Source organism: Papio anubis, chromosome 7 (assembly GCF_008728515.1).
Source record: "Papio anubis isolate 15944 chromosome 7, Panubis1.0, whole genome shotgun sequence".
Lineage (NCBI taxonomy): Eukaryota > Metazoa > Chordata > Mammalia > Primates > Cercopithecidae > Papio > Papio anubis.
Window position 1 is genome coordinate 135,946,498 of NC_044982.1, and position 15,533 is coordinate 135,962,030.

General features: G+C 39.1%; 1 protein-coding gene across 2 annotated transcripts in view; it reads left to right on the plus strand.

The window, feature by feature from the left end:
• LOC116275841 (tropomodulin-2) overlaps positions 1-15,533 on the plus strand; it is a 64,966-nt gene extending 49,433 nt beyond the window's left edge. For both annotated transcript variants that reach the window (XM_031668679.1, XM_031668680.1), the window contains exons 9-10: positions 5,592-5,736; positions 7,589-15,533. In XM_031668679.1, coding sequence (XP_031524539.1) covers positions 5,592-5,736; positions 7,589-7,623 — 180 coding nt within the window. In that variant the 3' untranslated portion in view covers positions 7,624-15,533. The remainder of the gene's footprint in view (positions 1-5,591; positions 5,737-7,588) is intronic.

Below are 15,533 nucleotides of genomic sequence, written 5' to 3' on the forward strand. Positions count from 1 at the left end.
GACAAGAAGGATTAAGATTTTCTAGAGAGGCTGGGTGTGGTGGCTCACACCTGTAATCCCAATGCATTGCGAGGATGAGACAGGAGGATCACCTGAGCCCAGGAGTTCCAGGTTGCAGTCAGTTATGGATGTGTCGCTGCATTCCAGCTTGGACAACAGAGCTAGACCCTGTCTATTCTCTCTCTCTCTCTCTCTCTCTCTCTCTCTCTCTCTCGATTTCCTAGAGGAATTGGAAAAAATTATTTTGCTTTACTTAAGAAATGAGGAAATTCGGCGTCAAAACTTGTCTTACATCCAAATTGTGTTCATTGACTCATAGACTGTTAGAAGTAACCTCAGTTTCCTTAGCTATCAAATGAGGGGTTTGAAATAAAATAATCTGTAAGACAGTTTCCTCAGGCAGAACCAGAAGCCAAGACCAATTTAACAGCACAGCAATAGGCAGCTGCACCGAAATGAAGGCCTGCTGAGAATCCACCACCAGGGGCAGACTGCTGGGCTAGGCTCCAGGTCAAAATGCAGTGATTTAATCAGGTGCCCCTGCGGGAAGAACAATCAGTGATGCATATAAAAGAAACAGATGGGGAACTGCTAAATAAATTTGAGTAGATAAAAGAGGTCACTTAGAAAAAAACAGAAGGTGATTTGAAGATATGCATAAACATTTGTTTCTATTTTTTCCCCCTTTGTGTTTGGTGACTTAAAATAGAAAAAGAGCCTGGGCCTCTAGTCCCAGCTACCTACTTAGGAGGCTGAGGCAGGAGAATCCCTTGAGCCCAGGAGTTGAAGTCCAGCCTGGGCAACATAGCAATACCTCATCTTTATATATATATATAAAATATATACCATAATAAAAGTTATATAATTTAATATACTACATACTTACATAATTTAAGTATATATAAAAAATATATATCCAAATTGTAAGAAATGTTGATGCCCATCTATTGTCCTGGGTTTGTGTAAAAAAAGACCTCAAATCCAAAAAAAGATACAGGCTGAGGAAGAAACATAGTGTATGTTACGTTAATTCCTCCCCTTTTTTTTATATGCCCCCAATATAATTTTCTTCAGCTTCTAAGTCTTTTATGTAGCTATTAGCATCTCCTCCCTCCCCCTCAAAAAAACAAAACTAAAAGCTATTATTCTATTATTAATATTTCCTATTTTTGATTCCAGATTATATTAATGGTTTAAGTTAACAAAAAAGCAGAGATGGTGTTTCTGTTTCACTGCTTTGCCAGAATGTCATCCAAGATTCATTACCAAATACAGAAAACCCTAAAGAAATTACAATTGATGTCTATATAAATAGAACATTCAAATCAAGGGCGAGTAAGTGTGGATTTGCTTTTATTGCACAACAAAGCAGCTGTAAGGATGCTGAGCAGAATTTAAACTATTGGGGAAATAGCCAGCTACTTGGAGAGGAGGGACTCAGATACTTGGGAATATAGGTGATTTGGGGTAACTTTTGACCATTGCATTAACACTGCAAGTTACCCAAGTCCAGGACTCAAATGCTCCAGGGGCACAAGCCATAGTAATGGCAGCCCTAACCTTAGCTCAGGGTTCATTCCTTGATACAGTCCCACTATTCTAAACTATGACATTTGCTAAAGTTGCTCATGAAAATCTGAGGTCAGCTTCTCTTACTTTTTTGCTGCCACTCCCTCCCATTGACTCATGATGCTTAAAGCGTTAATCTCTACATGGTGGATGCCCATAATTATTATTGTCTAACTGGAAATATCACATTGTGTTAAGTTCTCAAGGAGAGACTCATTTGAGGGGTTGCTGGATGACGAGAAAGAGAAAAGCAAAGAGATAAGCCTTAAAACTTGCTTGGGATGCAAGCCATAAACTTTTCTTCTTCATCTACTCCATATTTAAATTTTCCAAATTTAAAAGGTATATGTTTTTAACTTATTACAAAGTGATCAAGATTGTATGGTACTGGCACAAAAATAGACTAGCAGAGCGATAAAGCAGATTCAAATCAGGGAAGAATGAAACAAAAGATGGTAGGATAATTTGCTAGCATTTTGGAACAAAATTGAATTGGGTCTCTATCTTCATTCTTTTTTCTTTTTTTGTTTTAAGATGGAGTTTCTTTCACTCCTGTCACCCAGGCTGGAGTGCAGTGGCGCCATCTCGGCTCACTGCAACCTCTGCCTCCCAGGTTCAAGTGATGCTCCTGCCTCAGCCTCCCAAGCAGCTGGGATTACAGGCACATGCCACCATCCCCTGCTAATTTTTGTATTTTTAGTAGAGACGGAGTTTCACCATGTTCGCCAGGTTGGTCTCAAACTCCTGACCTCAGGTGATCCGCCAGCCTCAGCCTCCCAAAGTGCTGGGATTTTAGGCATGAGCCACCATGCCTGGCCCTATCTTCACTCTTACGTTAAAATTCATTCCAGATGAAATAAAGATTTAAACATTAAAATATATTAAATCATAAACCAAATGGAAGAAATCAGGAAGAGTAGAGAGGCTTCCTAAACATGATATCTAGAAGATTGATAAATTTGACCATATGAAAATGAAAAACAAGTTCTGATAGTGACAAAATGAGAGTCAAAAGACAAACAGAGCAAAATGGTTTCAGCGCATTTGACAAAGGGCTAATTTCCTAACATACAAGAAACCTACAAATCAAGTTAAAAAACACAAAATACAGGAACCGTAAGCTGGTAGAAAAATGGGCAAATGGCATGGATTGGTAGTTCCTGAGAAAAAAGAAATATAAATCCATAAGAAAATTCATTGTTCTTATTCATCGTTTGACAAATGCAAATTAAGGGAGTTAAATAAATATAAAAGAAATATAAATTTTCACAAAGTGTATTGACAAAGATTAAAAAGGTAAGTAGTATCTTATTTGGCTAGGGTAGGGAAAGCAGTAACACTCGTACAGTTAGCAAGAATAAAAGCTGTCATAACCTTTGACAGTAAGTCAGTAATATACCAGAACTGGAAACATGCTTGCCCTCTGACCCAGCTATAATTTGTCCTACAAGCATACTTGCAGAAATGCCCCAAGGTGCACTGGGGGGAGGGAAGCTCACTACAGTTTTGTTTGGAATAGTGGAAATAGAATGCAATGTAACAGTAAGTCAGTAAGGCCTGGCTAAATACACTATGATCCATCACTGCAATGGGATGTGGCACAGTTCTTTATATGGATGAGGTAAATGTATATTTACCAACATGAAAAGATATCCTTAATGTTAAATGAAAAATAAAAACACACTTCAAAACAACATGCTAGTATAATCCATTTGTGTGAAAAAAGCATAGATGTACAAGTGATTGTGTAGATGTGTGAATGCATAGAAAATGTTTAGAACACTACATAGTGCACGCCAATCTGGCTTTCTCTGTGGGGAATGGGAATGTTGAAGTAAGGGGACTTTTATATTTTATATACATTTTAATTTGCATTTTCCAAACAAGCCTGTACTTTTTTTTTTTTTTTTTTTTTTTGAAATGGAGTCTACTCTGTCACCCAGGCTGGAATGCAGTAGCACAATCTCAGCTCACTGCAACCTGTGCCTCCCGGGTTCAAGCGATTCTCATGCCTCAGCCTTCTGAGTAGCTGGGACTATAGGCGCCTGCCACCATACCCAGCTAGTTTTTGTACTTTTAGTAGAGACAAGGTTTTGCCATGTTGGCCAGGCTGGTTTCAAACACCTGACCTCATGATCTGCCCATATCAGCCTTCCAGAGTGCTGGGATTACAGGTATGAGCCGCTGCGCCCAGCCTTATTTTTTGAAATGTAATGACTGTGTTATGAAAAAATATAACTCGTACAGTTATATTTAAAATTAAGGGACAAAGTATACTTTGTCCCTTAATTTTAAATTCCCATATTTACATGCCCCTATTTGTTTTTGTTTTTTTGAGACAAAGTCTCACTCTGTCACCCAGGCTGGAGTGCAGTGGCACAATCTCGGCCCACTGCAACTTCCGCCTCCTAGATTCCAGTGATTCTCTTACCTCAGCCTTCCAAATAGCTGGGACTACAGGTGCATGCCACCATGCCCAGCAAATTTTTTGTATTTTTAGTAGAAACGGGCTTTCACCGTGTTGCCCTGGCTGGTCTCGAACTCCTGACCTCAAGTGATCCATCTGCCTCGACCTCCCAAAGTGCTGGGATTACAGGTGGAGCCACAGTGCGTGACCTCCCTATTAAAAAAAGAAAAAAGGAAAAAAAAACCCTCTTTTTTATTTTTTTATTAGTTTATGTCTCAAACAAAAAAGCCTTTTCCCTGCTGGGTGCGGTGGCTTACACCTGTAATCCCAGCACTTTGGGAGACCGAGGCGGGTGGATCACGAGGTCAGGAGATCGAGACCATCCTAACACGGTGAAACCCCATCTCTACTAAAAATACAAAAAAACTAGCCAGGCGTAGTGGCGGGCGCCTGTGGTCCCGGCTACTCAAGAGGCTGAGGCAGGAGAATAGTGTGAACCCGGGAGGTGGAGCTTGCAGTGAGCTGAGATTGCGCCACTGCACTCCAGCCTGGGCGACACGGGAGACTCCGTCTCAAAAAAAAAAACCTTTTCCCACAAACTTAAACAAGTTGGAGATTTTTTTGTAGCCCGCCTTCAGAGTTTGCTGATTCATCCAAAAGTGTACATGGTTCAAACCACAATAAAGCTGCTCAGAATCACCTAATGAGATTCTGCTGAGAGACAACAGCCCATAGGTTGAGATCTTTAATTATTTTTGGATATGGATCCCAGAATTAAAAAATTATATTTGATAGCACAAATATAATTTGTGCACAACACAGTGACAACAGAGTGACTATAATCAACAATAACTTATGCATTTTAAATTTAAAAAGTAGAATTAGATTGATTGTAACACAAAGAAAGGATAAATGCTTGAAGTGATGGATACCCCATTTACCCTCTTGTGATTATTATGCATTATATGCCTGCGTCAAAATATCTTATGTACCCCATAAATATAATATACCTGTGTATCCACAAAAGTCAAAAATAAAAACATTTTATAAAAAAGAAGAAAAAGTATTGGAAATGAATAATGGTAATGGTTGCACAATATTGTGATTGTACTATATGCCACTGAATTGTGCAGTTTAAAATGGCAAAATTTTATGTATATTTTACCACAATAAGTAAATAAGAATTTCCTAGGTGAAAAGTAAAAAATAAAAATAAAAATTTAGTAATTGGATTGGCTGCTACAAAATAGTTTCATTATTTTTAAAACACACTTTGTTTAAATCACAGATACTGGGATGAATTCAAAACACCAAATATTAGTTTTGCTTTCATTTTAATTCTGGAATTATCCTTTCCTTCATAAACAATTTGCTTAGTTTTTTCAGCTGTAGGACACCAGCAAACTCAGCTCTCTGTTGGATTTTGCTTCTAGACAAGGAGCAGGATTCAAATGATTATGAGAGAAAACATCTCAAGTGACTCTGTACCTTTTAATTTGAGACCTTTGCCTCTTTGCCTTTTTGTCTAGCAAGTAGCCTTGTCTTTTTCCTGTGCAAGTAACTGTTTCCTCTTCCTTCTTGGTCATCCTGCGCATGTGTCTGCACCTGCAACCAGAGGCAGCAGTTGGGAACAGCTGTAGAGATGGAAATTGCCCAGATGCTGGAGGAGAATTCAAGGATCCTCAAGTTTGGATACCAGTTTACCAAGCAAGGGCCACGAACAAGGGTGGCAGCTGCCATCACAAAGAATAATGACCTGGGTAATTCAGCCATAATATGTGCTGTTAACCATTAGAAGAGCATGAGCATTCACTTCTCCACTTCAGATGCAGCATCTTACAGATACCATTCCATTGGCCTCTGATGTCACTCACTTCTTCATATAAGACACATTATTATAATACATGGTCATAGGAGTCTTTGTGGTCCTCGCAGTGTTTAAGTTACATCATAGCATTTTCTCAAAAAAGAAGTTTGTTCTATTTTCCAGGTAGCCTTTGATTTTTGCTTGATTTCTTTTGTGTATTTGCTTCTCTTTTACTTACATGTAATCACCTTGTGTTGTTACATGCACCAGATACCCAATTATGTTTGACTTCTGACTGCTTTGGTACTTAGTTCTAAATATGGATATGTCTGATACTTTGGCACTTTACACGTGATATAAACATGGAGCTACATTATGAAGTTTAAACTCACAAGTTGCCTTTTCAGTTAGCCCCTTCAGCTTTTCCTGTGGCCACTTGTTGCTGAGGATCCCTGGCATTTCTTCTGTTAGAGGTGGGGCATATCCTGATCAACCATAGCAAAGAGGAATGGAACTGGGAAAACTTGGTCTGAGGATATCCCAGCCACCTGGAGCAGCCTGGCAAAAGGACATCTAGGAGGAGACATCCATTTGGCAAGCAGTCAGTCAGTCAACAGCAGGCTTCAATCCCCAGTTTGAGGTTCAGGGACAGAATACCAGATCTTGGGTCGAGGAACTGGTCAAGGCGTTCCACCAGGTACAGTGCTGGCCTCAAGGAGGACTCAGATAGTGAGCAAGATAGAAGCTAAAGGTTAGAACAAGAAGGGGCAAATAAAGGTTAGTGTCCAATTCCTTGTCCAGACAGGCTTTGCCAAGACCCTGAGGCCTAGGCAAGGTGTAGTGTGTGGCATCAGGAAGCTGGCTGGACATGTGATGGTACTTACCTGGGGGGTACACAGGGTGAGGCCAAGGGGCAGACAGGCAAATACGGATTTGGGGAAGAGTGGAAGCAGCAGTCAGAAGACACCTAGGAAAAGCACATTGGGTCCACAACCAAACAACATGGAGACCAAAGGAAAACAGGCAAAACGAGAGGTCTAAAGAAAATAGGGCAGCCTACGTCCAAGCAGCAGCATCTGTGGGCAAGAGCCTAGGCTGGAGCTAGGCTATTTAAAGTGGAGAGTTAGAGCAAGACTACAGCCAGGGCACATTTTTACCAAATCCAAGAAGGTTCAATAGCCCTCTTCCCAGTGACTAGGAGAGCCTGCAGCTGGGAAAGTGAAAGGTGGAAGAAGAGGGTTGCAGGAACTGGGAAACAGGCAGTCTGGGCAACTTCTTCGATCCTAAACATCAGGTTAATAGAAATTAATCTCTGAGTTTGCTTGCTAACTGAATCATACCTTCCTGTAGGTTGATATTTAAGAGTTTTTATTTAGAAGAGTTTTAGAATCTTTGAATTATTTGCAGCTTCTTCCAGACTTCAACCCATAATCAGCATTAAAAGATTGTGAAGAGTTAGTTAAAGCCAGTTGGTGACAGAGTTGCTAGTGCCATGGATAAACGGCCATGAAAATAGTCAAACTGCATAGTTTCACAGGTCTCTTCTGGAATTTCTACCCCATAGAAATGCGAACGTTCTAACACTCGAGTACCCAACTATCAGACATACCTGTATTTAAATGTAAATTCCCCAGACACTGGATTATTTTATCATTTCCATTGATTGTCATGGTTGAGTATTAAAATTTAAGATAACTATATCCTCAAGCGTGTGAGATTGTCATCTTACGTAATTAATGCTGTTTATCTGGAATTTAAGAAGTATCCCTTCAATTTGTCTTTTTATTCCTTTCTTTCTTACCTAGTTCGTAAGAAGAGAGTTGAAGCAGACAGAAGGTAAACTTCCTCAGGGAGGAGTGAAGTTTCACCATGGTGTGGCCATTGAAAAACAAATACTCTTCTTCTTCCCCATCGGGACCATTTTATCAAAGTTTGTTCATTTCCGTTAACCACATAACTAATAATTTAATTGTTATTCTTTTTTAGCACTACTTATTTATCTTGGATTTTGTAATATATACAATTGTTTTATTTGCTCATGGGCACTTCTGGCAACTTGACAAATGGACTGATGCAGATTTTAGAGAGTGACGACATGGAAAATGAATTTAACCACTTTCTTATTGGGTTGTCTTGCTTTCTTACATGAACTTTTTTTTTTAATCATTGAAAGGAATTTAGTGTATACTATGTGTTTGTAATTGTGATTATGATAGAGGCCTATCTCTGTTTACATGCATAGCTTTGAGTTAGGCTAAATACATCAGAAGTGTTCTGCTGACCACATAAGAAGTTAGTATTGCCAATCTTTCACTGCATGTGAAAATGTGACCAATTTAGCGCAAATTCTGTCTTCGTTTCAGAAAAATCAGTAAATGCACATGCCCTGTTGATTGGAGATCAGTAGTGTCATCTTCATAAAGCAAGACAACATTATGACACTTTAAAACAGTATTAGCAAAGAAGTCTATTTGTTAACCCACAAATGTAGCTTCAAGCCAGACTCACAGGTAGCAAAATGAATTAGCACACCTACTTTTACTGACTATTCAACATAAATTGAATCTTTAACATGACTTTAAAGGATAACTATTTACAAAGCTGTTTTAAAGTTTTTCAAACATGATAGAAATTTTCTAAATGTTAGTAAGAGAGAAGCTTTTAAAACAGTACATTCCTGAATAAAACAATAATATTGTATCTTAAGGCTGTCTGATGCACATGATTGCATTTTTTGGGCAAATTTTAGAAGCATTTATGGCTTTGTCTTTAGTGTAACAAGATCACAGGATGAAAGATGAACATTCAGGTTAATTATCTAGACTTTTGTCCGCAGTACATGATCCATCCAGACATTTGCGAATGTCAGGAGAAAAATGTGAATTATCATTTATCCAGATGCATGTCATCTCAAGGACAAAGCCTGTGAAAGTACAGCTGAAATGGTTGCATTGTAGTGTGCATTAATCTTTTGATGTAGTGGTGTAAAAATGCAATGCTAAACTAAGGAAGCAGGTGACTGCAGCCTTTGGCTCAAGTGCACTACTCTGATAACTGTCAGTGCCTGAGGTTGTGATTGGTGACATTCTGACACTGCCCAAGGCAACTCACCCTGTATTCCTCCTTTCTCCCCTCCCTTTCTTCCAATTCATTGTCGTTTTTCTCTTCTTTTCTCTAATTTGTTACTAAACAAATTCCAGAGTTTGTTTCGTAACCGAGTGAGTGTTCCTTAGTTGCCTGGTAGCAATAAAACAAGTGAATAGGAAAATGATTAATATATTATTCTGTTATTCTATTTAGCTTGTAAAACACATGGAATCTGTTTAAGATAGCCCTTGTAAAGTTGGACATTTACCTGTATTATAAGTACCCACAGCTGTGTCTCTGAAGTCCTTTGAAATATCTCATTTTCTTGAAATTTTTTTAATTTTTGAGAACACAATAAGCAGAATATTCTAACACCTTTGGCCCTAAAAATCCTTTAATTAGTTTATGGCTTCATCTCCTTATCTATTTTAAAAACACAGTAAATACTGTTTCATGGTTTTCAGTCTGATTTTTCCTTCCTTTTCACCCATTTAGGTGTGATGTGTTGGAGTCAACTTGTACAGGCTTGCCAATTGTTATATTTTCAAGAATTTTGCAAACTGGTTGTTCAATACAGCCATTATTTAAAATGAAATGATGTGTACTTACAATTGAATGAATTATATTAAGGACAAAAGTAACAAATACTATACTCAAAAATCTTACATTTTACTATTTTCTAACCTCTTAAGATTATTTACATCTAGTAGGTATGTATGTAGAAATACTACTTAATAGTATGCTACTGAACATATCCTCTCAACTCCATGTTCACTACTTCTTGTTACTACAATGGCTTGAAATTGGCCGTGGTAGAAATATTTACATCACAGAAATTAGCAATATGTAAGAAACTGGGGCTTTCTCCCCCTCTAGATTGCTGGTTGATAAGCATTCATCAGCACACCACTGGGTGAAATTACAAATGTTTTTATACATATGTTTTGCTTACCATGTTGCCAAAGGGAAGAACATTTCTCTTAGATGTCTTTTCTCCTCTTTGGATTTGTTACAAACCTATTTAAGTGCTCAGTCCCTGACCTGCCTCTCCAAGTAAGCCTTTTTCCTTTTTTTTTTTCTCACTCTCTTTCTTGCCTTGCCTCTTAAAATCCCGGACCTTATAGAGCATTCCTTGCAGCCCCACAGTGCTGTGAACTGGGGGCTAAAGCAGTTGTTGGCAAACTCTGGCAGAAAGCAAGAAAAAAAAAAAATCAGAGTTCAACCATGGCTGTTTCTTTTGTACAAGCAGTTATTGATAGTATTAAAGCAAGATAATGGAAAATTATCAAAAATATAGCACTGTTTTTAGCTTATAAAATAGTTGGGTCGCATGCAACAGAGTCTATGAAATGAAATGTTGATTACTAATCAGTTTGTTTTATTATTACCTGTGTTTTTAAAGTGGCTTGAAAGGTGGCATTTCCATGAGTATGCACATATTGACGATAATCCTTAGAAAAATATACACTTGAGGAGCCTATCCACCATTTAATTAGCCTAGGACTTCATCCCTCTCTCTGCCCAAAGTATGTGGAAATGGTAGGTCTTTCATCATCATGGGCACAGTTAATCCTTTGCTATCCATTGTAATGGGGCATAATGTATATAAATTTTTTTCTATGTATTTGTTTTGCCAGATACTGTGTTGAGATATTTGACAATATTTGGATAACTGATTGAAGGGAGATAACTTCTCCCCAGGCCTATCTCCCCCCGCCCCCTTTTAGAGTTGTGCAGGTCCACTTTAAGTATAAAATCATTCACCTGGACTTGTGGGCTCATATCACCAACATCTATTACGGCATATGTAGATGATGTTTAGGAGATAAACCTTAGAAGTCTAGAAATCATATGATTAGTTCAGCACTGCAGCTCCCCATCTGCTTATTGTGTATAACTGGAAGCTGTTTTCATCCTCATCAGCGTGATTAAATGACTTAGTTTCTTTCATCTTTGGAGGGTATAATGTAAATAAGTGTCGTGTGTGTATGTGCATGTGTACTGTCAGATATCTAACTAGGTATTTGGCTACATCTGGACAACTGATTGAAGGGAGATGCTCTCTCCCCAGTCCTCTTCCCTTGTCCTTTTTAGAATTGCTGCAGGCCCAGGTTAAATATGAAATTACTCCCTAGAGTTTGCAGTTTATGTTACCAACCACCACATTTTATAGCTATGTAGAGGATGACTCTTAGGAAATAAATATTAGAAGCCTAGAAATCATTTAGCTGTTCTAGCACCAAATCTATCCGTTTGCCTAATGTATTTAACATTCCATCCTCATCAACATGATTAAGCCCCTTTCTTCCATCTTTGTAGGGCTCATTGTATATAAATATTTTGTACATAAAGATCATCAAATACTGTAATGAGGTATTTGGCTTCATCTGGAAAATTGATTGGAGGGAGACGCAGTCTCTCAGCCCTGCTTCCCTTGTCCCTGTCCAAGTTGCTGCAGGCCCAGGTTAGAAGATTACCAACCTGGAGGGGCATGCAGTTCATCTTACAATAAAAGTCCATTCATTTAAAAACTCAGAAATCATCCCAGTGCCTGTACTCCTCAAACCAATTTCCCTAAGGGGAGACTGGCACACCAGCCCAAAGAACAGGTGCTTCTCTTCCAACAGAAACATGGCCCCTGACAGGGCACCAGCATTAGGGAAACCAATGTCTTCCGTATAGCTGCCATGAGAATATTTCAGATGCTCAAACTGAAAACTCTTAAAACCAATGTTAAGCATCAGCATGCTTTAAGTGTAAGATAGCCCTCTGGAATTTACAAACACATGTGCAGCTATTTCCTTGTTCACAGATATGATGTACTCAGCCCTCCCCTAGGCACTATGAAGGAGACAGAGGAAGCATAAAAATTCTGGACTAATATAATTTTATATGTCTTTCTGGGATTGGGGAGTAGATTGAGTGCCTTTTTTACAAAGAAGATCCCATATTTAATTCAAGTATTTATAGCATCAGCAAAAAAGGGCAGAGGGCAGGAAGTTGAGAACACTAGGTTCTGTGCTATGTTACCTGTATTCGGTAGAACTGTTTCTGGAGTCAGGTTTTAAGTCATGATCCTGAAGCTTCCTTCCCCTCTTCCACTAATGATGCAATAATAGCTGTTTTCGTTTTAATTAGCAGAGAACTAAGAGGAAAGGTCCTAGCTCTACCTTCCACTCGCAACTTCCCTTTACCTCCCCTTATTGCTTTCATCTCAAATATCCCTGCTACTCGTAGCTAACGTACTGAGACGCACACAAAGGAAAGGTGTAAGAGTGCTTGGAAGCATCCAGCTGAGCCCACTGGAGGAAAATCACACGATAGGGCCTCCTGTTGTGATATACTGGCCAGAGAAAAGTGCCAAGAACTTCAGGGATGTTATTCACTGCTTTCCTACTCCCCAGCACTAGATCAGATTGGATTTTACTTTGTAGTTCAGAAGTTAAGAAGTCAAATTGCTGACCGAGGTGGGGAAGGAGGATGGAAATTAAAGGTTTACATTTGTTTAATGGCAGAACTGAGATTTGCTCTGCTTACCTCTTTCCCATATGTCTGTAATAGCAATGACTGAATAATCAGTAGACCAATGGAAGTGGAGTTGCAAGTTTAAATTTATAACCTGACTCTGGGTTCTGTTCTAGAAACAGTACATGTTTTAGAGGCTTTGCCAGTTGGGATACATTGTTGACTTGGGGGAGGCTGAAGGAGAGAGCTGACAACCTAGACACAGAAAAGAGTAATTAACTAACTAGATTTTCTTCTGATCTCTTCCATGGTAGTGATTCTGAGCACATTGGCCCAGCTAGTTGGTATGGTGAAGGGGCACCGTACTAACAGATTTGGAGACTGAATCCTAATCCCATCACCAACACTTAGCAGGTATATGATCATGGGCAATTCATTCAATTGCCTGCCAATTATAGACTATATAGGGGGAAGAGCACTGGATTTGGAGTCAAGAAACGTGGACACTTGGCTCCACACTTCCTTAGCTGAGTAACTTTGGGCAAACCACTTGGTCTCTCGAGCCTAAGGTTCTTCAGCTATAAAATGGGAATAATATCTTCACTAACTACCTCACAGAGTTGTGGTAAGAATATAATCAGATAACTGGATACAAACACTATATAAACTGGAAAGCGCCATACAAATGTGAGAGATCAGTTTTATTATCAAATCACTATTTTCCACTGCCTCTTGAATCGGTTTTATTCTAACCAACCATTACATCTTCCTCATCTTTTGGAGTGTGGGCAATTGAGGCTTGGGTGTGTCATCAGGGACTGGAGTTATTTCAGCTCCCACATAGAGGTGGGAGAGGTGGTTGATGGGGCGGTGGAAGTTAGATACCAGTGATGTATATGGTAGGACATTTTCCTGGGTCACTTTGACAGTACCTTGGGAAATTGTCAGAATCCTTGCAGAGGGCCGAGGCTGGGCACAAGGGAGAAAGCAAACAGTTGAGAATTGAGAGGAGGGTCTGGAGCACGACTGCCCTCCTGTCATTGCTGCAGGTGGGAGAGGCTAAGACTTCAGGTATGACTGGAGGCCTAGGAGAGAAGAGTGTCCCTAGGGTTTCAAGAATTTTCATGCCTAGCAGCTGAGTAACAAGCACCAGTTCTGATAGATAGTGAAGGGGAGAAAATGCCACCTGTTGTGGGATCAGCTCTGCAGGGCAGCAGCTGCCTTGTTATCACCAGCAACCTTAGCCCTAGTCAGTAATATTTCTGCTAAGAAAGGTTTTGAAGCATGGCCTCCAAGGACTTTCATAAGCCCTTGGAGTCAGGACTGTGTCTCATCCATCTTTGTATCTTAAGTACCATCTCATAAGGTGCCTTGTACATAGTAGGTGCTTAATGAACAAATATTGCTTGAATTTAGCTGTTGTCCAGCCCCACAGAGTTATGCTCCATTTGCCACCATGTGATATTTTTGGGAAACAATACTGATTTGGATGCCAGCTGTATGTGACTTTGGGCAAGACTCTCCCATCTATCTTGTCTTCATTTCATCTGTAAAATGAAGTGAGTGGATTCAGTGCTCCCTAAGGTCCCTTCCAGCTCCAATACTTGACAAGCCTATGATTCTAAATCGTTTCCATTGCCTCTGAACATGGGTGAGTAATGCCTCCACTGCAGCTCTGTTTTCCTCCAGGAGGCTTTGTTCAGAGGAGGTCTGACTATTGCACAGCCAGTTTTTTCTTCCTCTTCAATAGTTCTTTACTGTCTTCAGAATAGTTGTGGATGAGCGGCCTTTTCTGAAAGGATACTTAAAAATATATACTATTTAGGCTGGGCATAGTGGCTCATGCCTGTAATCCCAGCACTTTGGGAGGCCAAGGCAGGTGGATCACCTGAGATCAGGAGTTCAAGACCAGCCTGGCCAATATGGTGAAACCCCGTCTCTACTAAAAATACAAAAAATTAGCTGGGCCTGGTGGCAAGAGCGTGTAATTCCAGCTACTGGGGAAGCTGAGGCAGGAAAATCGCTTGAACCCAGGAGGTGGAGGTTGTAGTGTGCCGAGATCATACCACTGCACTCCAGCCTGGGTGACAAGAGCGAAACTCCATCTCAAAAAAATAAATAAAATATATACTATCTTGCTCCTCAACCAGTGGGAAAGGAGAGGAGGGGAGGCAAAGAAAGAAACTGAGCACAGTAAACACAGCATTTTTTGTAGGCTCTTATTTAAAGTGTATGTGTGTATGTGTGTGTGTGTGTGTGTAAGTATTGACTAGGAAACAGAGAAGCCAATCAAAAGTATACTGTGCAATTGAGAGAGGCTGACCCAGGATTTAAAACTTCCTTTGGGTAATCTAACTGTGAGTAGATAGGAATCGGCCATATGGTGAAATGAGATCAATAGGAAATGTGCTTTTTGAGGAAATTTTATTTTAGTACCAAATGTTGCCAGTGACAATCTTCAGTTAAGAAATAAGTTATTCTAACCTAAAATTCTTATCTCTGCCACTTTGGTTTAAAAACAAAAGCTCTTATATACATGAAATAATTATATTTTAATTAAGCCTTTAGCTTAGTTGTTTTCATCTCTTCAAGGAAAATGAATAAGCAGCATTTTTCATTGTACTTAAAAATGTAAAATATCTGCATGCCACTAATCTGTAACATTTTACCAGTTCAGATGCCTGTAATGTGTGACTTTATGTGTGTCTGTGTTGTTTTGAAGATAACAAAGGAAGTAATACTTTGTAAACTGTTTAAACAAGTGTTTAAACTTCTATTGGCAACATTTATTGGGCTAAGCAGTTACTGAAAACTCCATATAGTTTTATTTTCCATTTGAAACTTCAATCAAATCAAGACTATTATATTCATTAGGGAATTAAAGACTAATTTGCCTTTTAAATGTGAAGTTGAACATTGTGTGGAAAGTAAATGTGTGATAAAGCAAAATGTATAAAGTTTGAAATATTATACTTTTACCCTGGATAATTATTCAGGACCCCAGTTGGCCCAAATAGGTGCAATTTTTAATACTTTGAAATTAGCCAGCCAGACTTAATGCTAAGGTAAATGTAAACTGTTTTAATTAATTAGCTTTCAAAGATATAATGTATCTATTTCTGTCAGGAATGATATTTCCAAATGAAAATGTAAAGAACATTGGGAATTAATAAACTTTCCTTTCGAAGTAAAAGTAAA